The sequence below is a fragment of the Castor canadensis genome, chromosome 15, assembly GCF_047511655.1.
Source record: "Castor canadensis chromosome 15, mCasCan1.hap1v2, whole genome shotgun sequence".
NCBI classification, from domain to species: domain Eukaryota; kingdom Metazoa; phylum Chordata; class Mammalia; order Rodentia; family Castoridae; genus Castor; species Castor canadensis.
Window position 1 is genome coordinate 17,991,786 of NC_133400.1, and position 27,038 is coordinate 18,018,823.

Genomic DNA, 27,038 nt, shown 5'->3' on the forward strand with positions numbered 1-27,038 from the left:
ATCATAGGGCTAATCTGTTATCCTCCAGCCAGCCTCATGCAGAGGACAGCTGATTCCATGCTCAAAAGGAGGGCCCCTGGGGCAGAGAGGGTTAGAAGTGAGTTGCCTGAGGTCAAAAGGCAAGGGACTCTGGGAAGCAATTCTGAGTGTAGAGTATGGTAGCCTTAACCAGCACAGAGAAGAGCAAGTGTGGGTGGCAGGGAGGGGCAGCACCACGACAAAGGCAAAGGCTCACTCACCAAACCCTTGACTGAGACACCAGCAGGGCCAAGGGCTGCTGACTGACACAGGAGCCTGACCCCTGGACTGGGTTGCTACAGAGCCATGAGGCTTGACCCAGGAGAGATATGGGGAAGATGGGCTTAGCCAAAGGGGAATCCTATCCCCATAAAGCCTGCCAAAGGGAGGACACCTCAGCATGTTTACAGTAGAGGAAGCAGTGGGGGGCAGGGCAGGGCAGGGACCTTTGGTCAGACCGCCCCTCCCAGTAAGCGGGGGAGGCCCCGGTGAGATGTTGTGGTAGCCTTTGTTTGCTTCTCACTGCCAGGAGGAAATTAAAGACTCTGCCACTTCCTTCTGCCCCAAGTGGAATGGAAGGTGTGGGGAGGTCTGACCTATGAATTACAATAGCCAAATTGCTATCATCAGTAGCCTGCAGTGGCCGCTACACAGAGCAAGCCCTTCATCAGGTCTGAGTTTCAGCCACCTGTCAGGCTTAAAGAAGTGTCTGGGGGTCAAGCCAACCCTCCTACCCCAACCCCACTAGGCTCGTCCCTTCCTGGGTTAGTCCTTCCCTCAGATTCCATATGATGCCTAGTGCCTCAGGTTTATTGGACTTTCCGAGTTCAAAGACCAATGAGCCTGAATGGTGATAGCCTGTCCCCCACTACCACCAGATCCGTAAGAATGAGCAGGAGACATGCTTGGGGTATCTCCAGCTCTGCACAGAGGGTGGGAGTAGAATAATTATGCCAGAACACAATTCTTTGTTAAAGATGCCCAAGACTGAAATAGACAGCCTTGGGTAGAGGGTAAAGGTGTCTTTATTGCACTGTACCAATGTCAAGTTGGAGAGGGACCACATGAAAAGCTCATTTTCAAAGAAAATACTCAGGTCACTGGGAACTTGGCCCTGGACACTCAGACTCTCCAGGAGAAATGGGATCACCCTGGGTACTCCTTGGCCAGTACTCCAGGCTGACAACCTGGGCCTGGACTTCTAACTCCTGCAAGGCAGGAACAAATTTTCCAGTGGCATCTGGTTTTTACTCTGGCACCCACAGCTAGGCCCATGGAGGGGGTGACCAAGGCAGGGACAATGGTTACCGGCCTTCCAGGGAGCTCTCTTCACTATTTCTCAAGACCACAAAGGGCTTCTTGCATAGCTCTCCAGGCAGTGCTGGCTCCTGAGCTCTGGGACCTCCAGGGTCTTGGTCAGGGGCCTCCCATTTGCGCTTGTGCAAGGAAGAGCTCTCCTCACTCAGCCGACCCTCAGGGAGGCCCTGGCTCCGCAGACAGACGATGGCTGCAGTCTGCTCTGCCAGTTTCTTGGACTTGTCCCTAGGCAGACAAAGCATAGGGCAATGAGGCAAGGGAGCAGGTAGTAGGACTAGAGGCTGGAGGCCTGACTCTACACACCCTTGGCACAGGTTCTGACAAAACTGAGTAAGAGGTCATATCCAGGGACATCAATGCCCACATACACCATTAACCAACTCCCAGGCCAATACTGGATTTAGGTCCTCAACCCCAAGCCTCATGCCCTCTAATGAGGAACTCACCACAAAGTGGACTGGTACTTTTTGTCTGCAACAGTGACAACAGAGCAGAACAGGCGATCTAGAGGTCGTTGAACCTGGTGCAGAGGAACAGAGGAAATAGGACTGGCTACCCATCTGCCTCATCACATCAGTGGCAGATTGAGGGAAGTACTTTCAACCTAAGTCAAATGAAGGCTGCCTGCTCACATGCTCCTCCCATGCAAAAGCACCTGACAATGACATCAAGCGTATCTGGAGTTCTGTTGAGGATATTAGACATGTGCACATGTCTATGGGGTCTCCTCCTACTGACATCTAGATGGGCCAGGTCCCCCAAAATGAGGAGGAATTCACCAGATGGCAAAGTAATGACAGAGGACAAAGGGTAGGGGCAGAGAAGACGCACCTGGCAGAGGGACCAGGTGATAGGGCTGGAGCAGAGAGCTGAGTGGAAGAGACCTGAAGCAGCATGTGAGGGCACCTGTGCTTTATGCTGAGGAGATAGGGCTTGATCTCACAGCACTGGGAAGCTGATAACTTGGACAAAGGAAACTGAGGTTAGATTTGTTCTCCAAAAGTCACTCTAGCAGAGGGGGACACCAGACCCAGAAATATAAGCCTAGAGGCCAGAAAGTCAGTCCAGAAGAGACAGAGCAGCCTGAACAAAGTACGGCCTTAGGAACCAAAGGAAGTAAAGCAAGACTATATCAAGGTTTCCATCCCAGGGGCCCCATCTCTGGGGCATAATTCTGTGCCCCTTTGGCTGAGGCCACATCCAAAGACATGCCTGCTAAGGTCAGAAGGAAGGGGCTATCAGCAATTGACCCCGCCACCAGCAACTTCTGCACAACCCATGGAGGGCAAGGCCAGATTCTAGCCAAGCATCTTGGAACTAAGGGTATAAGCAATAGGTCTGCTGGGGTGATGGCACCAATGAGAAGAGCACTGTGGCTGGCTGCAGGGCAGGCCACAGGCAGAAACTCACCGTTTCATACACGGGCTGTGCCAACTTCTCCCTCCGGCACCACTCTAGCAGGCACATCTTGGGGGTGATTTGGGGTGGGTATGCTCTCCTAGGGAAAGAAGTGGAAGCACTCACCATTTCAACTCCCTCCCTTAGCAAGGGCCATACTCAGCAACTAGTAGTAGCTGCAGAAACTGAGATACCAGCTGTTGCCTCAAGACTCCAGTGCCTACTCCTCTGGACTGCCCTTCCTGTCCTACCAGCAGTTGGAGCCTAGGTTCTACCTAAAGGGAAGATGGGATTTTGCACCCTTTGGAAATTGGGAAAGTAAAGTAAAGTGAACTCCCAGCTCTCTGAGCTCCAGCCTGGAAAACAGTCTTCAACGCCAGGAAGTTTCAGTTCGCCTCTCAAGACAGGATCAAGGGGAGTAGGTGGAAAGGGGGAATGTGGATGGCCATACAGTGGCCTCAGGGATTTAGTTCAATACCCACTTTGATTCCGTCTGCCAAGTGTCAGGGTCATCTGCTGTTATGGACATAATGAAGTATGGCTTCAGAGTCAGTCTGTGAGAAAGTGGGAAGGACACATTCCAACTTCTATTGGAAGCTACCTCTAACTGCCAAACAGCTGTCCTCCCAACCACACCCAAGTCTGTGCCAGACAAGGGGACTGGAGAAAGGCTCAGATCCAGATGGCAGAGGATAAGGATGAGGGCACCACTCAAAGCTGAGTCACAGTCTGATGCAAGAATCAGCCTGAGGCTACTTCTCTCTGGAGGAGGCACCACTGGGCTGGTGGAAGGCAGTGGGTATGGGGAGGGGTACAGAGCCAAATGAGAGTAAGTCTCCTCTAACTGTTGGAGAATTCCAGGGGAAAAGCACAGACTTTCAGAAAAAGGAGATAAGCTTCTCCACACATACCCGAAGTTGTAAGAGGGAAAAAGGGGAGTTTGGTCACTCCTGGGAACAACATGTACACTCCCAACAGTGCTGCCTGGGAGGTACCTTCTTTGTGATGCTCAAAATTAGGACTAAGTATCCAAACCAAGGAGACCTGTGGTCCCTAAGCTTGACATTAATCACATTTAGCAGCCAGCTTACTAGCCCAGTCAAATCCCAAGGACACAACATAGTAGCCCACACTAAGGCCAAGCTGGAAACCTACCGGTCAAACTTGACTGCCATCTTAATGACACCAGAGATGTCTTCAGCTGATTCCCCCACCTCCTCTGGAGTCCTGGCCAAGAGGTCAGCCCGCCGGGCATCTAGCTCCCGTGTGGTCTCTTCATAAAAGACACCAAGGCCAAATGCCTCACTATGGAGGAAGAAGCAGAGCAGTGCAGGCACCTTAGTGGAGCAGCATCCAGGGTACTATAGGAACCCAAGGCCCCACTACAGAGAAATTCCCATATCATGTACACAAAAACTCTACCAGGGTCTAGCCAGCAGAAGGTGTGTCCTGGAATCAACCTGGACTGGAAACTGAAGACTGAATGTGAACCCCTGAACATGGACATTGGAGGCTGAGCTGGGTAGAAAAGGTTTTAGAGGTCACCCTACCACCTTCAGCTCTCTCCCAAGGATGACTACACAGGTGGGTGTCCCCAGCCAGTCATAACTGAGTTAACCTATGCTGACCTATGATGGAATGTGGGTAGCCTCATCCTCATGTGGGCACATAGAAGGAAGACAGCTGTCACAGTTACCATGGGCCTATCCTGAACTGAGGAACAACCAAAGCTACAGAATTATACTGTCTTCTGTAGTTCAAAAGATACCAAAGTCCAACTGCTTAAGTTATATGAAGTAGAGACATAACCAACAACACAGGCCATGGGTGGGAGGAAGGTTCTGGCAGGGCTTTTCCTTCTAGAAAGTATCTTGAGGGCTGGAAGACCCATCCCTACCAGCAGATGGATTTCTGAGGGTAAGTGTGGTTCAGAAAGTTGCCTTGGAGGTGAGTAGATACAGACAGCCAATATGAAGGGGAGAGGACTTCCAGGCAGAGGACCCAGTAGGAGCAAAGGTGTGGAGCTAGCTGGGCACCAGTGGCTCATACCTATAATCCTAGCTACTCAGGAGGATCTTGGTTCTAAGCCAGCCCAGGCAAATAGTTCCAAGACCCTATCTGGAAAAAACTCATCACAAAAAAGGGCTAGTGGAGTGGCTCAAGGTATAGTCCCTAAGTTCAAACCCCAGTACCGCGAGAAAAAAAAAGATGTGCAGCTACAGAAGCAGACAGGTAGACAGGAAGCTGCAGGAGGCAGGACTAGACTAAGTTATGCTCCAGTGTCAACTGCCTGTACTGGAGCTGGGCCAAATCTAGAGGACCAAGGGGTAGTCTCTCAGACTGCAGTGTGATGGGTGTGGGTACAGGCCAGGAATGTCATTCTACAGCCCTGCCTTTCCTGACTATTGGTCTTGTTGGTCTGGCATGTGAAAGACCCATTAATGGAAAAGTCCCTTCTTCAGGAATTCTCAAACCTATCCTTTGTATTCCTCCACCCTACTAGTGCCCTCGTTCCCAAAACTCTGCTGCTGAGATTCAAGTATGGACTGATCTCAAAGCTTTCAAAGTACCTCTTCTGTGAGGCAAATCTGTACAACCACCACACTCCTACATATCCACATCCAGAAACTGTGTCCCTGACACCCCCCTTTACCCCAGCAGAGTCACCCTAGGGCTAAAGGTCAAGCGTGAGCAACGTCTGCAAGAAAAGAAGTACAGTCCATTGCCCCTCTTACCAAATTTCCTGAGAAGACTGGGCGGCATGGAGCAACCTTCCCTGGGGTGACTCCAACTGTTCCCGCAGCATCTGGCACAAGCAGTACTTGGTGTTGGTGTAGTGGTTGTCATACTGCACTGCCTGAGGGGAGAAGTGGCATGACCCCACCTGCAGTCAGCAAGCGCTAAGGCCTGAGCTAGGCTCTGTTTGCAGGGAAAGGGGCTCCAAGCAGGCATCAGAGGTGTGCTTATAGCTGAGGCAATGCAACCCCATATAAGAGCCACCTCTACACTGCCATGAACAACTCCAGCAAGTGGTACAAAGCTTGAGGGTCACTGCTGAGGCCTACAAGGAGTACAGCCTGTGGCCTAGATAGCCTTTCCAAGGACCAGCAGTGCAGAGAACCCCCTCCTGCTTTAGCCAACACAGGCTACTACAGTGAACCTACTGCTGAGCATATTCTGGAGCAAGGAGGGGATACACACCAAATTCTGGCATGACAGGTCCAGCCCCAGGGCAGGGGTAAGATTTTTCTATACCTTATCACCATGTGAGCACCTACCCTTCCCACATCTTGATTAGGCTCTCTCCAACTTCCTCCACATAAGTACAGAACAGCTCCATCTACTAAGCATGTTTGCATATTTTACCTGTCATTTCGTGTATTGATACAAATGAAAGGTACAGCTATTACCCCACTCCACAGCCTGAGAAGTGAGGCTCAGGGAGGCAAGACGACTGCTCAGAACTTCCTCCCTTCCATCACCCTGCTACATTGTTCTAGAATCTCCACCTGGGCCTATGTCTGGTACCGTGATATGCTCAAAACAAAACAGAATAAGTGGTAATCCCCAGTGGAGGCAGAACAATGATTTGGTTTATTTGGGCCAGAAGGTACCTGGCTATACCAGAGCAGCTCTGCCGATGCATTAAGGCCACTCCCTTTCTCCTTGACAACACCACCCTCTTGAAAGCTGCCAAGGGACTGCTGAGCAGGAGTGATAACATCACCTTTTACCCAGTGAGCAGGCTCAGCTGAACATGTCTTCTCTGCCACACACTTGCCAGCTGGCCAAAAGAACTGGACAGCTGATTTGGGTTGAGCAAAGTCCCTTGCTTCTAGCTGACCCAGGCTGCTGAAGAACTGATGGTCACCAACCTGCCCAACAGGATACCCAGAGCCAAAGGAATGAGGGCTGCAGCACTGGGAAGGGGAGACACAGAAGCTGCCAAGAACAGGACAGAGGTCTCGGAGCCTGCTACCATCCCCAGCCTGCAGACACTTGGGAAGACTCACATGCCATGGCATACACAACTGTCCAGGCATGGCCACGACTTACAGAGGACACAGGCAGTTCCAGGCAGGGGTGAGCCCTAGGACGGAAAAGGAAGGTGGAAGTCTGCTCTGGGTGAGAGGGCTACACCTCCTACTCAGGCCCAACTCACTCAAGAATTTGAGGACCACTCACTGTCTCTGCCCATATCCGTGCACAGCTGATAATAGAATCCCAGACTCCCAGGATTGTGCCAAAGAGATAGGACAGGTGAACTTGTCAAAAAAAAAAAAAAAATCCCTTTGCAGGGAAATGCCCCTGGCATTTTAAGCTTCCCAGTAAGAAGAAACTGCTTTTGAAAAACCTATTCTTTAAGGAGAGGGATAAAGTTAAGATATTCCCTAATTCATAGCAAAGCCTTCTGGAAACTAGCAACAGAAAAGTTTCAGAAGTGATTTTGACAGATGAGTCAAATCAGATGGAAAGTCTTAATGGAGATAATCTGTCCCCAACAATAGCTACAATGGTTCCTCCTGGCTGTGGCTGCAACTGTGCCAATTTATAGGCATGTCTGTCTTCGGTGACATTGTCCATGTACATTCAGTGTGTACATGTGGGGTATGAAGGAGAGTGAGAATGATATCATGTGTTTGGAGACTCAGCAGCATCCTGAATCCACGTCCTGACCATGATCTCCATACCTCTGGAAGCTTTAGAAGGTATGGGAGGGGCATACATCCTAGCATCATCTCTTTTATGGTAGCCAGGGATACCCAATGCTACAGTATAAGAGCTCAAAAGAAAAGGGAAGGAACAATGGAGGCTGCTGGTAGCTCAGGACCTCCGAAAACGCTCTCTGTAGGAATATAGTAGATAGTGAGAAATGGTAGTTCTGAAAAAGTACAGAGACATACATATCTGATGTACTTCTGCATGACCTCCTCCAGGGGCCGCAGACCATCCTTGAGGAAGATAGATGGGTTCCACATAGCTGCTCGGGCCACCATCACTGAAGAGGCAGCTGTGGCTTGTCGAAAGTCTTCTATGTCCAAATGCTTCTGGATATGGTCGTGAGATCCACCACTGAAAATCAGCAAGAGTATTGGAGGTGTCCCTATCATGAAACCTACCAGCATTTTCAGAAAAAAGCAACTCCCATATCTGCCACTCATTAATAGCATGGCTTTGGCCAAGTCCCTTCAGCTTTCAGAGCTTCAGCAGAGTAGATTATAATGCATACCCTAATAAGAAGTTAGAGCACTAAGTAAGATAATTTATGCAAAAGCAGCCTGAACAATGCCTGGCACTTAACAGGTATTCCAGAAATCTTACTTTCTTTTCCCTCATCTGAAACAGTGACTAAAACCATCTTTAGATATGGGCCTAAAACTGGGGTCCTGGGGCTACAAGAAAACCCTCAAGCTGAGAAGTATTCTGTATGCCCTCTATTATTACTAGGTCAAAACCCTGGAGAGGGGGACACACTGGTGATCATGAGAGGAAGGGAAGAGAGCCAATTTGGTCATAACTCCCTTCCCTCCACCCTGCTGTTCTAAGGACCCTCTCAGAAACTATTCTGTTCTCATCAGTTTCATCAGCAGTCAGGTGGCAGTCTCAGTCCAGAGACTACCATGCAGGAGAGGATCCAGCAGAAACAACAGGAACAAGGGTCTCAAGTAGCCCTATTCTCACTAAGCCACCCCTAAACTTTCTTGCCCAAGGGACACAGTGCGCCTGGTTACCACCTCTGCCCTTAATTCCTCCGTCTCACCAATCAGGCATGCCTTTGGTTTACCTAGTCCCAACCTCACAGGCTCCCTGAGACTCTGTGCCATCTTAAGGTACAAGGCTGAGCTATACTCCCAGTTGGCCTACACCCAGATTCCCCATGGCAGCTGGATGTGGTCTTACTACTAAGCCTTTGGTCAGAACTCATACCTCATTCCTAGTCCTGTAGCTGCCCAGAATGCTTATCTGGACTTCTGTGACCAGCCTTATGTTTTCTGAGTGATAGTGCTATGAGCTCTGGCTTGGGACAACTCACATGGCCCTCTGCACCCTGCACAGCTAAGTTCCATGTGTGACATCCCCTTGGCCTGGACCTGTGTCAGTTGCCACCTTCCCCTCTCCCTGTCCCTAAACACTCTCACCTTCAGCCCCATCCAGTAAAGTGTCCTGGGCCCTGCCCCCACACACCTACATAAGCCTCTCATCAGAGACCAAACAACCTGAGTTACATGGCAGGCACTTTTAGGCTCATTCTCAACTTCATTTTTTTCCCCACCTTTTTTAAGTCTTTTTTTGAATGTTCTGTCATACCATTTTTGTATGCCAGCTCAAGCCCTTTTTTAATGAAGTGGGATGTAAAAGTGTAAATGAGAAAAAAGGAAGCTTACTTTGCTATGACAGGAATAGAGAGGGCTTCAGAAATGGTTTTGATGACTTCACAGCTGACAGGATGCTGAGGTCGCTCCTCCCGCTTCCTTGGAGATTAAAAAAAGAAAGAAATAGGACTGAGGGCTGAGGGCCAAGGGCAGTATCATTGCTCACACAGAGTTACCTTAGTCAAATCCTACCGTCTTCCCTACTGGATCTCTAGAAGGTCAGACAGCCATGTGGCCATCCGGGACAGGTTGTAGGAGGTGATCTCCCTGACCTCTGGGGAAGAACTCTGTCCTGAGGAGCAGGGACAGCATAGGTCCATGCTGAGAAAGCAAGTCTAGCTCTCAGGAGACTGCCAAAGAGACACAGCTACAGGGGACCAATGTGGGCTGCCTGGCTCCCAAGGTCACCCAGCTTTTCCCTGACTTCCCCTTGCCTCTGCCAGAAATGCGATATGGTGCCATAAGAATGCTGTCCCTACTGTCCCAGTCCTACCCTCCCCAAGGGCCTAGAGACAGCTGCTACTGCTCAGACTAGCCACTCCCACACAGCTGCCTGGGTCAAGGCCAAGTTGCACAGCTGATCCTGGGGAGAAACACCTGACACAGAGTAGGCCCCACACCCAGAGCAGCAAGGGCAGGCCATAGACCATGGCTGTCACAACAAGCCACAGGGGAAGCAGGATAGTCCCTTCTTCCAAGGTCAACTATAAGAAGTTTTTGTGCATGTGTGAGCAAATCTCAGGGACAATAAGGCAACACCTGATCTCAACTATGCTCAGAGACAAGCAGTACAGGTAAGTCAGTCTGAGTATGGCCTCTGTGCTATATTCTTCAAGCTCTGTCAACCCAGTTTCTGCCTCTACCTCCCTATGTCCCTAGCAACCAGTTTTAGATCATCCTCAGCATCTCTGATAGTCAGAAAGTCCTTCCTTTTTGTGTGTGTGTGGTACTTGGGTTTGGACTCGGGGCCTCACACTTTCTAGGCGCCAGGCACTCTACCACTTGAGTCACTCCACCAATCCTTTCTTGTGTCGGATATTTTCAAGATAGAGTGTAACTAACTATTTTCCTGGGTTGACCTCAAACCTCAATCCTCCTGATTTCTGCCTCCTGAGTAGGTAAGATTACAGGAGTGAGTCACATATGCCTGGCTGAAAAAGTCTTTCCTTAAATTCACCCAAATCTGTCTTCCTTGTGCCTCCAATTTCTGGTAAAAGTAACAGCTTCCTTTATTAAGACAATACTATATGCAAGGCTTTAAATTCACAATCTCAACTGGGCATCAGTGGCTCACACCTGTAATTCCTAGCTACTCAGGAAGCAAAGATCAGGAGGATCATGATTCAAAGCCCGCGAGACCCTATCTCAAAAAAACCTTCACAAAAATAGGGGTGGTAGAGTGGCTCAAAATGAAAGCCCTGAGGTCAAACCCCAGTACTGCAAAAAAAAAAGGTTCACAATCTCCTAAAAGCTTCACAACAACCCTATAAAGCAGAAAGCAGAAATTATCTAAATTTCCAAGAATTATCTAAATTTCCAAGGTGTAGGCCCTGAGTTCAAACCCCAGTACCGCAAAAAAAAAAAGTACAGCCATCTACCTGGGGTCATTAAAGAGAGAAGGCATTGGTCACTAAAGTGGAAAGGAAACAAAACTCAGCCAGTCATGGTAGTTCATGCCTATAATCTCAGCACTTGGAGGCTGAGACAGGAGGATCATGAGTTCAAAGCCAGCCTGAACTATATAGCAGACCCTATATAGAAGAAAAAAGAGAAAAGAAGTGCTTGCCTAGCAAGCATGAGGTCCTGGGTTAAACCCCCAGTACCACAGAAAAAGAGAGAGAGAGAGGGAGCGGGAAAGAAGGAGAGGGAGAATGAATAAGATTCAGAGTGAAAACTCCATTTTCTGACTGCATAATTTTCAGAGAGTTGGTGCACCTCTACCCCTTACATGTCCTGCAGATTGTCCTTCCTCTTGTGTTTCTAAACTTGGAGCAGTGCCTACCACCAGTAGGTGTTCAATGGATGAAACACAAACAAACACAAGCCCATGTAGGGCTTACATGTCCTCTTGACTCAGGATGTCAAAGAGCTAGATAGAAGTAGGCTAAATACACAGGAGAAGCTAGTTGTTGCCTAGGGGCTGGTGAAGGATCATGAAGATGGCTGATAAATCTCCCTACCAGTCAGTCACTAGAAAGGCAACCACTTACCTCCCATGAACTGCGATGGCAGCAATGCCAGTCCTTTCTATCCGCTTCACGAGGCTCAGGGTATCTTCTAGCTAAGGAAGAAAATAGCACAGGGTGGTTATAAAGCCCAAGGAGAGCAGATGCCAGCTTCTTAAGTGGGCTCAGTTCCCCTCCCCTCCACCAAACCTAATACAGTGCCTCATAAATTATTCACACCCCCAAATCCAACATCACCAAACAGATGGGACCTCCAAACATAACACTATCCTTACCGATGGCAAGATGCGGATCTTGCAGGTCACAGGTCTATGCGTCCCTTTAACAAGTGTGCTGAGTATCTGCAAAGAAGAGCACACAGGAACACCTACCTCTTCTGGAAAAGCCACCACACTGGTATACTAATTAACACTGCTACAGACCTGTGCATTCCAGTGGCATGGTCAGTTTGTATATATACAATCACATAGGTAAATCTGCTGTATATATACATGTAAGCTCCACAAGGCAAGGAATCTGCCTTTATTCTATGCTAGAGCCCCAGCCCCACCAATCCCCTGCCTGGCACATAGTGGGATATGTGTGTGTGTGTGTGTGTGTGAGTATTTCTTAAACACAATGAGTGAATGAGTGAGTGAATGGATCTGCATGCATTCATGCATTCCTGTGTAGAACACAGTGATTTTTTTTTCTTTTCTTTTCTTTTTTTTTTTTTTTTTGCCAGGCAAACATCGGAATTAACTGGAGAGCTCAAGAAACACAGACTGTTAGATTCTACCCTATTATTTTCCTGAATGGTATTCTAGGGGCAGGGCTTAGGAATGTGTGTTTTCAAAAGGCTCTACCCAATGAACTCTGTCCTTCATACAATTCTAAGACTCAGCCCTGGTTAAGAATACATAGTGACAGGGCTGGAGATGTGGCTCAAGTGGTAGAATGCCTGTCTGGCAAAAGGAAGGCCCAGAGTTCAAACCCCAGTACCACCACCATCACCACCAAAAAAAAAAAAAAAAGGAACACATGCTGACAGCTTCTTTCCTGAGTGAAAGAAAGGAAATGTTCCTTAAGTGTTGTCCCATGACCTACAGAGTGAGAAAGCAGGAAGGTTTTTAAGGGCTTGGCTCTGATCTCAAGCATCCATCTCTTTAGAGAAGTCAGACATAAATGAATGGAACTGGCAAAAGTAAAAACCACACATTAAAAGTGCTTACTGCATAGTAACTGCAAAGGATTGCAAAGGTTAAAAAAAAGTCATACAGGAAAATGTCAGGGAGGTACCAAGACAAGACCACATAAGAATCAGAGATCAAAAGAGATGCAGATGACACTGTATGTCTGTGGCATTGCTATCTTCTTCCTGCATCAAAAATATCAGGCCGTGCAAGCTGGAGGGAAGGTGACCTCAAGAGCCCTCTTCCAAGAACTGGACCTCTGTCTGGCAGAGCAGATAGGATAACCAGGCAGCTGCTGCCACTCTAGATTCTACATAGGCGGGGACAGCAGAGAGCCAATGCCAGAACCAATAGAATACTTTCTCTAAGGGACAGGCTCCAGAAGATATCAGACCAAGATACTGGACTGACAGGTGGACAGTTTATGAGCAAGACAGGGTCTGCTGGCCCAGGTGCAACTACTAGGTGGGAAGGAAAAGTCCCCAGATGTTTCCTCTGGTAGCAAACTGGGCCTAAGGTTCCAGTCACCCCAGTAGGCCTTAAAGGAGCACTTACCCTTGAAGGGGATGGGTGGTGGGGGACAATTAAGAAACATAGGTCCTTTAGGACACACAATAAAAATTCCCACTCTAGTCCTATCCCTCAGGCTCACGGCAACTTCTCTGGAAGGTTCCCTTGCAAGTGGTCACTTGGAGTCCTCCGAAATTTGGTGACTGAAGCAACACTTGCTGGTCTGATCCAATGCTCTGCCTTATGGAACTTCCTTTTGGTGTATTTTATCCACGTATTTATGTATTTTATCTAAGTACTTTCTTTAATGTTTCTGTTCATTTCATGTGCACATTAAGAACCAGGAAGTAAACTGGGTAACTGAAAGCCCTAGCCACGTTTGAGGGTCACACTGAGGAGAAAAGGCAACTAGAGGCTCTAGCATGAAACTCTTCTGAGCATCCAACTGTCCAGATACAAGTTACGACACATGTCCATGTGATATGAAGGTATCTGGGGGAAAAGACCAGACACAGACAGTCCAGATCTGAAAAGAGAAATAGCACATCTACCCACAGGCAGGTTTGCCTCACCAGATCCGCTGGCTGCCTGGGGAAAACAACCTTAACTCCCCTGATTGTTGGGGAGATGGCAACTGGGAGGATGGGAGGCACAGACTTTGGGAATCAGTGAAACCAGAGTTCAAGTTCTGGTCCTGTCAACTGTTAGCCATGGCCCATGAGCATCACGTACAAGGAGGATGACCTAGAAAGCCAGGAGGTACCCAGAGAAGGTAGAATAGAGGGTAAGACAGGATGTTACTAAGCTGGAGTCTGGAGTCTAAAACTGAGGATTTTATTCCAGGAAGGGTAGGTAGTATTACCTGACGGAAACTTTTTCAAAAGACTAATACCACCTCTCTGCCCCAGTTTTTTTTTGACAGTCCTAAGGGTTGAACTCAGGGACTCACATTTGCTAGGCAGGTGCTTTACCACTTGAGCCATGCCACCAGTGTGCTGCCCTTATTCTTGAGAATTCTCTTAATTACAGTAAAATATATATAATATAAAATTTGCCATCTTTAACTTTTTGTTTTTTTTGAGATAGGGTCTTACTACATTATATAGCCCAGGGTGACCTCAAACTCACAATCCTCCTGCCTCAGCCTCCTTAGTGCTGAGATTATAGGCATGAATCACCATGCCTCTCATAAACATTTTTAAGTGTAATTAATTCAGTGGCATTAGTACCTTCACAATGTTGTACAACCATCATCACGATATATTTCCAGTTTTACATGCCCCACACAAGCATCTTTTATTTGAGAAAATTTCTGTGGGTAATCCTGAGATGCTCCCATGACAAAACCAGGGGTCTAAAACACTAATTCTGAAGCTCCCATGCAGCGCTCACCTAGTACCTAGCCTGCCAGTTCAGTATATGGGACTGAGTTGAATCCAGTCACCTATGCCTAAGTTACATCTGTTTTTGTTGTTGTAGAAGCCAGCAACCACCCCTCCCTGAGGAGAGGTAAACCCCATTTACTAGTATGAGTTGGCCCATGTGACCAGCCTAGCAGATGTAGCACAAGAATTAAGCTTCTGAGGTAGAGTGCATCTCTGCTGCCTCCTGGATGAACTGCCTCAATCAGAGTGGGCAGTGGAGACGACAAAGCCCGTACCATCGGTCTGGGAAGCCAAGAGGCTGGAAGATACTGAAAATGCCTATGTGTACATGTTGTGAACCATAAACCCCTCCCCCCACCCCCGCTGGGAGTCCCCTCTACTACATGTGAGGACTATTTTAACATCCACAGTTCTTCACTTACACTCCATTCTATACAAGAGTGTCTGACTGGAGGTTCTGAAGTCCACATACTTACAAGGCTAGATGCTTAAAAATTATGCCTGTCACCTTTAACATGAGATGTCACTGAAAAGGGGTACTGATAATGGGTTAGGAGTCACAAGGCTATGGCTCTGAAGCTGGCTCTGCCTGTTACATATTTGCAGCATGATCTTGAGCAAATTATTTTTTATCTCTCTGTGCTTTAGGGTTTTTTGTTATAATTATTCTTGATCAAAAAGAGGTAACAGCTAAGCATGGTGGTACACACCTATAGTCCCAGCTACTTGATCTGTGGCCACACATAGGGAAAGTAAGAAGGCATCTAGCTGACACACACAGTGGTCTTCCTTCATCCCAGAGGCCACTGAACAGGAGTATACAAGTTGATCTGGGATAGCCAGCACAAACCACAGCATCTTTCATTGATGAATCTGAGTCCCAAGCCACTCCAGCCTGTGGGAAGCACCATGAGGCTCAAAGCCCAGACAGGGAAACAGGAATGGAGAATGAAAAGGAAAACAAAGGGACTAAGAGGAAAAACAAGTGCTTTCTTTGGTAGCACATATACTAAGAGGGACAACAAGCCGAGAGCTGGTGGATTGGGAAAATAAAAGGCATGCATGTTGTGGCAGAAATGTCACCCCCCCCCCCCCACCACATGCCCAGGCAGCCCACAGCACTGGGTAGCAAATACCAACCTATCCCCAGGGACTCATTAAGCCTATCTACAGAATCACCAAGGGAAGAGGAACAAAAGGAGACTAACTTCAGTCTGCCTCATGTGACCCTGGGCCGGACCTGTTCTCAAAGGCTACAGTGGTTTCTATCAGTAAACAGGGGACCCTCCTGCTGCTCTCATCCAGCCCCCTAGGAGAGGCCCATCCACATTCACACACAGCCACTGAGCTTGTCTTTGCCTAAGGTGGTCTGGCCTCTGCTCTCATGAACAACCCAGAAAGGAGAGAGGCAATCTATGCAGAGGGAGCACTAGCCAAGTCCTCAGGCCCTTTGGCTCTCAGTTGCTATGTCCCTAACTCCAGGCTTTTACAGAACTCAAAGCTACTGTAGACTGACTCAGGAGTTCCCAAACCCACGTTAAAATCACTGGGAAGGATTTTTAAAATTTTCCAGGTCCCAGGTAAAGAAACTAGATGAACTTCAGTAAATCTGGAGTAGAGGGAGGAAGACAGGAAGACATTCCAGGCACTCACAGCCTAAGGACTGTACTTTCACCCATGCAGGACTTACCTTCTCAATCTTGTCAGGGTCTGTCAGCAGGGCAGCTCCCATTCCTCCCTAAGGAGAAGCACACAGAAGGCATTCTTACAACTGGGGGAAGATGGCATGGCATCTCCCTATGGCATGACAACACAGTGTGCCAACCTGGCAACCAAAGTCCACTGGCAATTGGCATTTCTCCTACCAAATAGGAAGGAGGCATCATTCGCATCCACAATATCAGAGATCAGAGTTTGATGATTTCTAAAAGGCATCACTTTGATCCCTCTAACAAAGCCCTTGGATCTGTCTAGAAGGAAGCTGTACAAAATTTATTTTTTAGGACTTCCCACTCCCCACTCAGGTCTCAGTGTCATAATAAAGTAAATCCTTCCATCTCTGAGCCCTTAAAAAACAAAGAGTCCTTCTCCCTTTACAATGAGATCAAATACACCTTCCTCTCATACCCAACACTTGCTTTGGTACCACCACCACCACAGAAGCCACATTGAGGCAAAAACCTTCTCTATGCCCTTCTTCTCTGCCAGCAACAATGTCTTAGTCCTGAGGACAGGATTCATGACAAATTCTCACAAAAGTCTCAGCAAATGGAAATCATCAACTCAGGGAGCAACAGTGGTTGTCTTGATGATGGGATTATTCACCAATAATTTTTCTGCTTTTTTTAAAATAATTTTTTACATTTCCCAAGTTCTAGACAATGGTATGAACTACCAGTGGGATACTACTTCTACAAATAATAAAAATAATCAGTGGGGAAATCTTTAAAAATCTGAATCCATTAAGAATAAAGTAAAGGGGAAAAAACAAATCCAATAAATACATGCTGTCAGTATAAACACTATATACTAATGAATGGCCATAGTGTGTTCTCAGAAAGTTTAAGTCTCATTATTACATTCTGACTTCATGTTTAAGGTTTAATTTTGTGTTTAAGAATGACATATTAATTCAGGGTAAATATTAAACTACCACAGACTGGGCCAGACTGAATGTGAATTTTGAGGAGAATGAGTAGGGTGTATTCAGGATTACAGAGACAAACCCTGGAGACCGTTGCAGAAACCCTGGCACTTACCCAGCTCCATATATCCTTCATTTTGCACACAATCCACCCCTTCCTATGGAATCACAGTATCTAAACTTCATTCTCACTGACATTTCTTTCCTTCCTTCCTTCCCTCTCTTCTATTTATTTCTTTTTTGAATAGGTAATACATCCAAAATTTACAAAGTTCAAAAGAATGGGGAGTAAGGAGTCCCCACTCTCTAAGGAAAGGGAGACTTTTCAAATCTATGCTTTTTATCTGGCTTCAGTTTTTGAACCATAAGAACAGAGCAGATATTCAGCTGGCATGAATCAGTATGACATACTGGTTGGTATCTGTTCTGACAGGCTGGTGCCAAGGATATGCCAGTTGTCAGTTATTTTGGGTAGCACCCCTGGAGTGGAAACTTACTACCTATGTAAAAAACAAAACAAATAAAAACTCAAGTTTCCTTCTCCAGAGGAAACCAGTGTTCCTAGTTTCTTGTACATCCTTCCAAATATATTCTGTAATAAAAAAGTATAAATACAATATTCATTCCCCATTTTCCTTATATAAATTGCAGTACACTACATGTAATTCTTCTCCTTGCTAATTTCTCTCTACAAGGTATCAGGGAGATCATTCCAAGTCATTTCAGCTCTGCTCCTTACATAACTCAGGAAAACATAGAAATAATCAGAAGAAAGAACACACACCCTGAAGTTTTCAACTCCTCATAGACAATGTCAAACCTCCACAATTCCTTGAAGCAGCTGTCCACAAAGTACTCTTAATTTTCAAACATCCAAGGGTGCTTTTCCTCAGGCAGGAAGGCAATCTATGACCTCCTGACCTAAAGCAAAGGTCCCCAGGCTGGGTAACTACTGAGAACAGAGTGGCTAATTCTGGACAATGGGCTGGGGGACACTACCATGTTTATACTGCACTCTCTGCTTACCCCATGACAAGGCTCCAGAGATGGCCCTGCAGGAATCCCTCTGGTGCCTCCCCTCAGCAAGCTCAAGCTACTGTTGTTATCCAAACATGCTCTTTCTTCACCCTCCCAATCACAGCCAAAGACTAACCATTCTCCTGGCTGCCAATCATTCTTCCCTATATACCTGCCACACACCATACTATCCCATACCTGGTCTAATCATTTGCCAGCAAAGTCTTGTCAAATTCTGTTTCAATTTGGCTTCTGTCTCTATCCCTGGCCTCTGCTGTACACCCAGGCTATATCTCCTATCTGAGTTCTTAACTCTAGTCTCCTGAAATTCTAATCACCAGACACATGGCTTCTAGGTTCATATTTTTAAAGCACAGTCTGATCACATGCCTTCTCTGCTCAAAAAAGATCAAAGATGCCTAAACTAAGGTTTTCAATCCAGTACTCAAGGTTTTCAATCCAGTACTCACCTGCTTCCTCTTCATCTCTTACTCCCCAGTAAGCCCTCTGGTCAAATCAAGCTAATCCCAATTCTGTCTCAACTTCATGTTGATCTATAGGCCTCTACTCATGCTACTCCTTCTGTTTGGAGGGCCCTAAATCTGCTCGTCATGAACCACTTTTCCCTTTAAGATCTTGGAGTGTAAAGGCTGCCTTTCCACTATCTTCTCTAGACCCCAGACAGATCTCTTCTGATATGCCTATGGATACATCTATAATTTGTGAAAATCAACTAGAGGTCTTTTCTGTCAAGGGGGTTAATGAATAGTATATTATCATTGTACAGATGTCAGCGGAACTTCCTCAAATTGTTGTTCATGTGCCTTGTGAAATGTCACTTAATCGTGTAAATTCCTGTTTTAAACAAAGGCTGTTCTTCATAGCTAAGCAAGTTCCCATTATCACCAGGTGCCCTACTTTCAAAAACTGCTTGCTTAAAGCAACTATTGTTCAAGTAAATCTTTGCTCTCCCTGCCCCAAGGTCACTTACCCCAAGTTTTCCCTTTCCAAATTAGCCAATTATGAAGATTATGAACCCGAAACCTGTTCAATCAGGGTGAGGGGCAGACTTGTGTTAGAGATAAAACCTGAGTGGATTTCCCACCTAGTGTGCTTGCTAAACTGGACTCTGTCTGTTAACAGAAGTAACTTACTTCTTCTGTAGAAGTAAATTTTGCTTGACTTCTGAGTTGTGTCGTCTCTCTCGTGACACTCCAATATCCTGAATTTGTTTCTAACAAATTACATCCTCTATTTTTGCATGTTTTGCAGCCTAGGCCCTCAATATTCTAGGTAAATGCTGTACCAGTAAGCTATATCCCCCACCGTGTTTCCTCTTGTTTTTTAATATATATCTCAATTTTAATTTTTTGTTGTGGGACTGTGGTTTGAATTTATTTATATTTTTCTCTGGTTACTTTTAGAGATGAGGTCTCTTAAACTATTTGCCAGGCTGACCTCGAACCTCAATCCTCCCAATCTCAGGCTCTCAAATAGCTAAAATTACAGGTGTAAGTCACCAGCACCCAACTGTCTATCTCAATTTTATTCATGAAAAGATAGGTCCTAGTCATACTATTTTTCTCATACTATTTGTATCCTTTGCTTTGTTACTTGGGCATAACGGTTTTCTCTTTCTCTCTCTGTATATATTTATTTAATTTTTTTTTTATTAGTTTGTTGCTTGGTTGGTTGGTTGGTTGGTTGACTGGTTGGTTTATTTGAAAGAGGGTCTATCTATGGAGACCTTATGCTACCTATGTAGCTACCTATGTACCTATGTACCTACCTACTATGTAGTTACCTATGTAGCCCTATGCTGGCCTTAAACACACTATATAGCCCTGGCTGGACTTGAACTCACAATTCTCCTGCCTTAGCCTTCTGAGTGCAGGAATTACAGATGTGCACCAACATGCCAGGTACTAATTTGTTTAAGTGTATATGTATGTATATATGGTGTACACATGTGTGTGTGTGTGTAGTGTATATAAAAATTTTCTTAGAGCTGGGTACCGATGGCTCACACCTGTAATCCAGCTACTCAGGAGGCAAAGATCAGGAGGATCACAGTTCAAAGCCAAATAGTTCACAAGACCCTATCTCGAAAAAATCCTTCACAAAAAAGGGTTGGTGAAGTGGCTCAAGGTGTAGGCCCTGAGTTCAAACCCCAGTACTGAAAAAAAAAAATTTTTTCCTAAACCATTTGATACGACTAGGGGCGTGGCTCAAGTGGTAGAGTGCTTACCTACACCATTTGAGAGTGAGTTACATATACCATAGCCCTTTACCCTAATACTTCAGTGTATATTTTCTAAAACGAGAAAAATTCCCCTATATAACCGCAGAAGTTATCAACCTCATAAATTTACTTAGATATAGTATTTTTAGTTAATCTACTTTGGCCTCTATTCCAACTTTGCTCATTGATCTAACGATATCCTTTTGAGTCTTTCCCCATCCAGCACAGGATCTAGTCCAGAGTCAGGTACTGTACTTAGCTGTTCTGTCTTGTTAGCCTCCTTTAGTCTGCATAGTATACTTATGAGGAATAAAAAGAAACCAGTTTACCTTGGTGGAATATTCCTTTGGACAGCCCATGTTGACATCTATACCAGCTACATCATTTTCTCTAGAAAAAACATGAAGGAGAAAAGATAGTACACATTCAACTTGAGGAAGAAGATAAAGTCAAAGGCATGGATGGGTCTCTGCCCATGAACCTCTCACCATGTCCCTGGGCCTATGAAACACACCAGTCCTCAATGACAATCAGGAATGAAAGTTATCCCTAAAATGTGCAACTGCCTCACCTAAGCAGAGCTCCAGAGAAAAGCCATAATGTGAACACATCTATAAAGAGCTACATGTAAAGGAATTTGCTACTTTGGAGTGGTATCAGATAATTCAAATACCAAGTGATTTGGAACTTGATCACAGGGCTGAAGTTCTGACTGGAGTAGTGAAAGTCACTAGTCAGTGCAGAAAAGTGACATGAGCACAAAAGCCCTTTGCCAGAGCACAGCTTCTGACAGAAGTTATGAGACTGCCTTCATTTGCTGGGGTGAACAACTGGTTTATTCCAAACAATTCTCAGATGTACAAAGTTTGTACAGAGTCAACAGTCTGAGATCAGCAGCAATTACAGCCTGAGTTCCTTCTCAATCTCACTGTCATCAACAAGAATTAATACTTACTAAGCACTCATGATATGCCACATTCTGCAAAGACATTTGCATGAATTATTTTATTTGCCATTCCCTATAATGCCCAAGGACAGTAGTGCTACTGGTATCATTTTAGAATGAGGTTAAGTAATTTACCTGATTTACCTGTGGTCACACAGTTAGCAAGTAGCACAGACAGAATTCCAACCCAGGTCTACCTTATCATAAAAGGCCATTTCTTTAACCATGGTATGTCCTGCCTGTGTTAACTCAGCAAGCAATAAGTCTTACCTACACTTCATAAGAGTTAAAGCCTAAGGATTAAGACTGGAGAATCCCTAAAAAGGAAGTACCATTAATAAACACTAAAACTAGGCCCCCACAAACAAGGTCTCTGAGATCTAGCCATAATGAGTACATATTGTGAGAATCAATTTAGGTTGGGTCTCTTCTGTCAAAGGATTTAATCAGTAACCTTGGTGGTTACAAATGTTAGTTTCACTAACTTAACTCCCATATGCTCACTTTATGGAGAGTTCTGCTTAACGTGATAAAAGTTTCTGTTAAGAACAAAGGGTTATTATCCTCAGCTAGACAAAATTCCACTAGATGCCCTGGTTCTGGAGCTGATAACCTAAAATAGTTATTACATCACTGAGCTTTTAAACTTCTTTGTTCAAAGCCCCCTCCTGATGTCCTCTTTCCAACTAGCCAACTGTGTACACTGTGAACCCAAAACCTACCCAATTTAGGGGAGGAGCAGCATTGCATTAAAGATAAAACCCCACCAGACTCCCCAATGGGTATGCTTGCTCTTTGTCTGTGGCACACCCTTCTACAGAAGTAAATTTTGCCTTGTCTATTGACTTCTGAGTTGTATCACCTCTCTCATGACACCCTAATATCTTAAAGATATTTCTAACAATATGAGTCCCAGATGCCACAAACAGATGGAAACTAGACACTTTTCACCTGGAAACAGAAGTAATATGCGCCAGGAAGGCAGAAGGGGAGTCACTTCCGAGGTCACCAGTGACTTAAGGCCTCACACTCACAGGAGTGACAAAGGCAGCCTCAAGGAGGGAGGAACTTACACAAGCCTGGCCACAGCAAGGGCTCGCTCTGCATCTGATGTCCCCTGGAACACAAAAGGCTGTATCAACCACTGTCTGTACACATACATAGACAAACACATCCAACAGTATTCTCACACACACATACATGTGCACATGCTCGGGCCAAAAAGTGGAATTGAGCCGTTTTCTCTTACACAGGCAGTCCACTGCTCTGTCTTATGCCAAAGGAAAAAGGTGGACTTGGAAAGTCTATACCATGTCATTAATGTCATGGTGACTTTCAAACATACAAAAAAAAATAGAAACAAAATTTATAGTGAACATTCAGATACCTATCACTTAGATTCTACAATTAACATTTTGCTATAGGTACTTTATCACGTCAACCTATTGCCATCAATTTCTTTTTTTCTTTTTTGCCGTACTAGGGCTTGAACTCAGGGCCTACATCTTGAGGCACTCCACCAGCCCTTTTTGTGTTAGGTATTTTCGAGATAGGGTCTCCCAAACCCTGGCTGGGCTGGCTTCGAACCGTGATCTTCCTAATCTCTGCCTCCTGAGTAGCTAGGATTACAGGTGTGAGCCACTGGCACCTGACAATTGCCATTAATTTCTAAAAAGTCCAAACATCATTGAGGGGCTACTTCTGAAAAAGTACCCAGAAATGCCCAAAGCAAGAAAGGAGAGCTACTCCTTACAGCTCAACATAAATCTTTTTTTGTTTTGTTTTGCAATACTGGGGATTCAACTCAGGGCCTCATGCTTGCTAGGCAGGCACTCTATTGCTTGAGCTATTCCCTTAGTCCTTTAACATAAACCTTAACTACTCAAGAAAATCTAGCTTCTTTTTGTTTGTTTGTTTGTTTGAATTTAACTTTTTTTTTTTTTTTTTTGACAGCACTGGGGTTTAAACTCAGGGCCTCATGCTTGCTAAGCAGGTGCTCTTACTGCTCGAGCCACTCTGCCAGCCTGAATTTAACTTCGTCTAATGGGAAATATATAGACTATACAAAAATAAGCACCATGATATGAATAATCAATGCTAGAGATTAAAAAGATATAGCAGTCATGCCAAACAAACACATGAATTAATTTTTTTAATTACATGAATTAAATTTGAGACAGGAGGAATGTAGCACAATGTAGCTTGATTTCCATAAACTGTACCGATTGTGTAACCACTCGTTAATAAATCTTTGAAAAATGCTCAAGTCAAGTCTTCAGGAGGTCACTACTGTACAATATAGGCCAGACATTCAGTGTTGGCTAGCACAAGGCCCAAGATAAGAAATCCCAGGAGACAGAGAACTTTAGGAAGATACTTGACACTGGGTTTCTTACTCTCTTACCATCTGGAAGACCACTCTGCTCTGTTCTCTTTCACATGTGCGGAAGACTACTCTGTCATCTGGGGCAACAAAGTCCACTGTGCTGAGTACTTCTGCAAGAAAACACAAACACAAAGGACCACTCAATTAAGATGTAAATTCAGTCAGGCTCTGGTGGCTCATACCTATAATCAATCCTAGCTACTCAGGAGGCAGAAATCAGGAGGATCGAGGTTTGAAACCAGCCCCCAGGAAATGGTTCACTAGACCCTATCTCAAAAAAACCCGTCATATAAAAAAGGGCTAGCAGAGTGGTTTAAGTGGTAAAAGTGCCTGTCTAGCAAGCATGAGGTTCTGAGTTCAAACCCCAGTACCGCCAAAAAAAAAGATACAAGTTCAACCCAGCCTAAGCCCTGGAAGCAAAACTAAACCTAGATGTCCACTTTTTCTTTTTCTTTTTTTGTGGTACTGAGGTTTGAACTCAGGGCCTTATACTTGCTAGTGAAGCACTCTACACCTGAACCACTCCTCCAGCCCTCTAGTCATCTTAAGGACGGAGGTTTCCGAGGCTCTGATGATGTACTGTCCCCTGACCCAGGTGATGACGGTCCACAATCATTTGCTAAACTGCATTATTTCCTTTTTATGTACTTTTTCTAAACAGTTGCTAACATTTTCTAGTTTTTTAAATGCTGGGGAAAAATATACATGAAACTGGGTTTCAAATTGGACCCAAATTGATCTAAAAAATCACTCTGACGTTCAACAAAGTTATCATTTCTTAATTACTTAGCGTCCAGGTACTGTGAATGGAAGTTTACTATATTTCAGTTAAACTTATTAAGTGAATATTTGTAAATTCACCTATTCACTAATTTTATTTGTAACCCCCAAATCAATACTTGCAGTGTTCTCATTCACAGACAGATACAAAGTGGCAAGAAATTTGAGTAACCTCATATACACATTCTATTCCCAGCTGAAGTCAAAAGAAGTCACGCTCTTCCTGTTTCAGTTCTCCTATTGTTAAAAGGGCTAAATTGGTATATTTAGTACATTTTTTTTGCATTTTAGTGCTTTTTATTGATTAGCTATTCAAAATGGCTCCAAGCATAGTGCTAAAGTGTTGTCTCATGTTTCTAATACTCCTTCTACACATAAGAAGACTGTCATGAGCTTTATGGACAAAATACTTAAATTAGATCATATCTTTTCCTCTTTTTCTTTTCTGTTTTGGTGACACTGGGATTTGAACTCAGGGCTTCATGCCTACACTCACAAAGCAGATGGTCTACCACTTGAGCCACACCTCCAGTCCATTTTGCTCTGTTTTTTTTTTTTTTTTTTTTTTTTGGAGATGGGAGTCTCAGAAACTATTTGCCCACACTAGCCTTGAACCACCATCCTCCCAATTTTGGCTTCCAGTGTAGCCAGGATTATAGGGGTGAGTCAAGGGTACCTGGCTTTGTTTCATTTTGTTGGAACAAGAGCAACACTTATGCAGCCTAGGCTAGCCTTCCTTCTGGCATTCTTAAACCGCCTTTGGCAGGTGCCAATGGCTCACACCTTTAATCCTAGCTACTTGGGTGACAGAGATCAGGAGGATCAAGGTTCGAGGCCAACCCTCACAAATAGTTCGCAAGTGTTAGTGCACCTGCCTAGTAAGTGTGAGACCCTGAATTCAGACCCCAGTACCACACATACAAAAAAAAGTCACAAGACCCCCATCTTCAAAATAACAAGAGCAAAATGGACTGGAGGTATGGCTCAAGCAGTAGAGCACCTGCTTTGCAAGCATGAAGCCCTGAGTTCAAACCATAGAACCCAAAAAAAAAATGCCTTTGTCAGGGATTACTCTCCCGACATTTCATCCCTTTTACCCGACCCTTTATAGCCTTCTAATTTGTCCAGTGCCTGGATAAAAACAGTTTTCAGTTACATAATGCTCTGCATGCTTATTTCTCAAAAGAGCATTTGAAACCAGGCATAGTGATTCAAGCCTATAATTCTAACTACTAGGGAGGCAGAGATCAGGAGGATGGTGGTTCAAGGCCAGCCGGAGCAAAAAGTTCTGAGACCCCATCTCAACCAAAGGCTGGATGCAATGGCACAAGCCTGTCAATCCTGCTTCTTAGGGAAGCATAAATAAGAGAATCACAGTCCATACCAGCCTGGGCTTAAAACAAGACCCTATTTTAAAAATAAACAATTCATAAAGGGCTGGTGGAGTGGCTCAAGTGGTACAGTGCCTACCTAGCAGGTACAAAGCCTGAGTTCAACCCTCAGTCCACCCCCCCAAAAAAACAAGAATGGCAGGAAGAAGTCTGAGAGAAGAACCACCAAAACATGGTAAGTTTATAATGCAGTTTTATTTATAACAGCAAAATACTGAACCCCATTAAGGCCCTGGAAACAAATTCTGAAATATCACCTACAGATCAGAAAATGTCCTAATGTAAAAGTAAGTGGGAGGGCTGGTGGAATAGCTCAAGCAGTAAGAGTGCCTGCCTTCCAAGTGTTAGGTCCTGAGTTTAAACCCCAGTGCTGCCAAAAAAGAAAGTAAGTGGGAAAGGAACATGTGCGGCAGGATTCCATGGAGCAGGGAAGGACAGACATAAACATGTCACATTTTTATATGGACACATTATTCATACTATATGTACAGGAAAACATACATTATTCTTCATTGTGATTACCTCTTTAGCTGCAGAATTATGGAGGATTTTTTTTTTAAGCCCAGGCTGGACTGGAACTTACCATGTAGCCCAGACTGGCCTCAAATTCATGGTCCTCCTGCCTCAGTCTCCCAAAGTGATAGGATTATAGCTATATATCACCATGCTTGGCTAGGATTTTCATTTGCAAGATAAAACCTCAGAGATGACAATTCTAACCAAACAGAATGAGCCTCGTAAATAAAGAAGAAGCAAACTGACAATTTATCACAACCACTTCTCCATTTACACAGAGCTTGACGCATACGGAGTACTTACTGATACCTTAGTTCATTTGATTCTCACTCCAAGTCTATGATTTAAGTAAAGCAAGGCTTATGGTTTGCATTTTACTGATAACAAAAAAAAAAAAAAAAGAAGCCAGGTGCTAGTGGCTCATACCTATAATCCTACCTACTCAGGAGGCAGAGGTCAGGAGGATCACAGTTCAAAGCCAGCCTGGAAAAAAATAGTTTGAGAGACCCTATCTCGAAAATACTCAACACAAAAAAGGGCTGGCAAAGTGACTCAAGTGGTAGAGCACCTGCCTAGCAAGCATGAAGCCCTGAGTTCAAACTCCAGTACTGCCTACACCCCCTAAAAAAAAACTGAGGTAGAAACAAGGTCAAGTGACTCACCCAGGTCACACAGCTATTGAGTTCATAAGCCAACCCTAGTGCTGAAACCATCCAAGGCTTCTAGGGTCTCTCTATGAAACTTAGTAATTTCTAG

General features: G+C 45.1%; 1 protein-coding gene across 7 annotated transcripts in view; it reads right to left on the bottom strand.

Moving 5' to 3' along the window:
- The window catches only part of Dus2 (dihydrouridine synthase 2), a 46,525-nt gene that overhangs the window by 2,387 nt on the left and 17,100 nt on the right, over positions 1-27,038 (bottom strand). For 5 of the 7 annotated variants that reach the window (XM_074055787.1, XM_074055790.1, XM_074055788.1 and 2 more), the window contains 13 exons: positions 23,614-23,705; positions 22,283-22,326; positions 20,593-20,653; positions 16,051-16,098; positions 11,569-11,634; positions 11,318-11,388; positions 9,120-9,206; positions 7,638-7,806; positions 5,469-5,590; positions 3,889-4,038; positions 2,746-2,833; positions 1,782-1,855; positions 1,327-1,560 (listed from right to left, as the gene is read on the bottom strand). In XM_074055787.1, coding sequence (XP_073911888.1) covers positions 1,327-1,560; positions 1,782-1,855; positions 2,746-2,833; positions 3,889-4,038; positions 5,469-5,590; positions 7,638-7,806; positions 9,120-9,206; positions 11,318-11,388; positions 11,569-11,634; positions 16,051-16,098; positions 20,593-20,653; positions 22,283-22,326; positions 23,614-23,705 — 1,306 coding nt within the window. Of the gene's footprint in view, positions 1-1,025; positions 1,561-1,781; positions 1,856-2,166; positions 2,298-2,745; positions 2,834-3,888; positions 4,039-5,468; positions 5,591-7,637; positions 7,807-9,119; positions 9,207-11,317; positions 11,389-11,568; positions 11,635-16,050; positions 16,099-20,592; positions 20,654-22,282; positions 22,327-23,613; positions 23,706-27,038 lie in introns of those variants that run through there. The other 2 variants (XM_074055789.1, XM_074055791.1) reach the window with 2 other exon arrangements.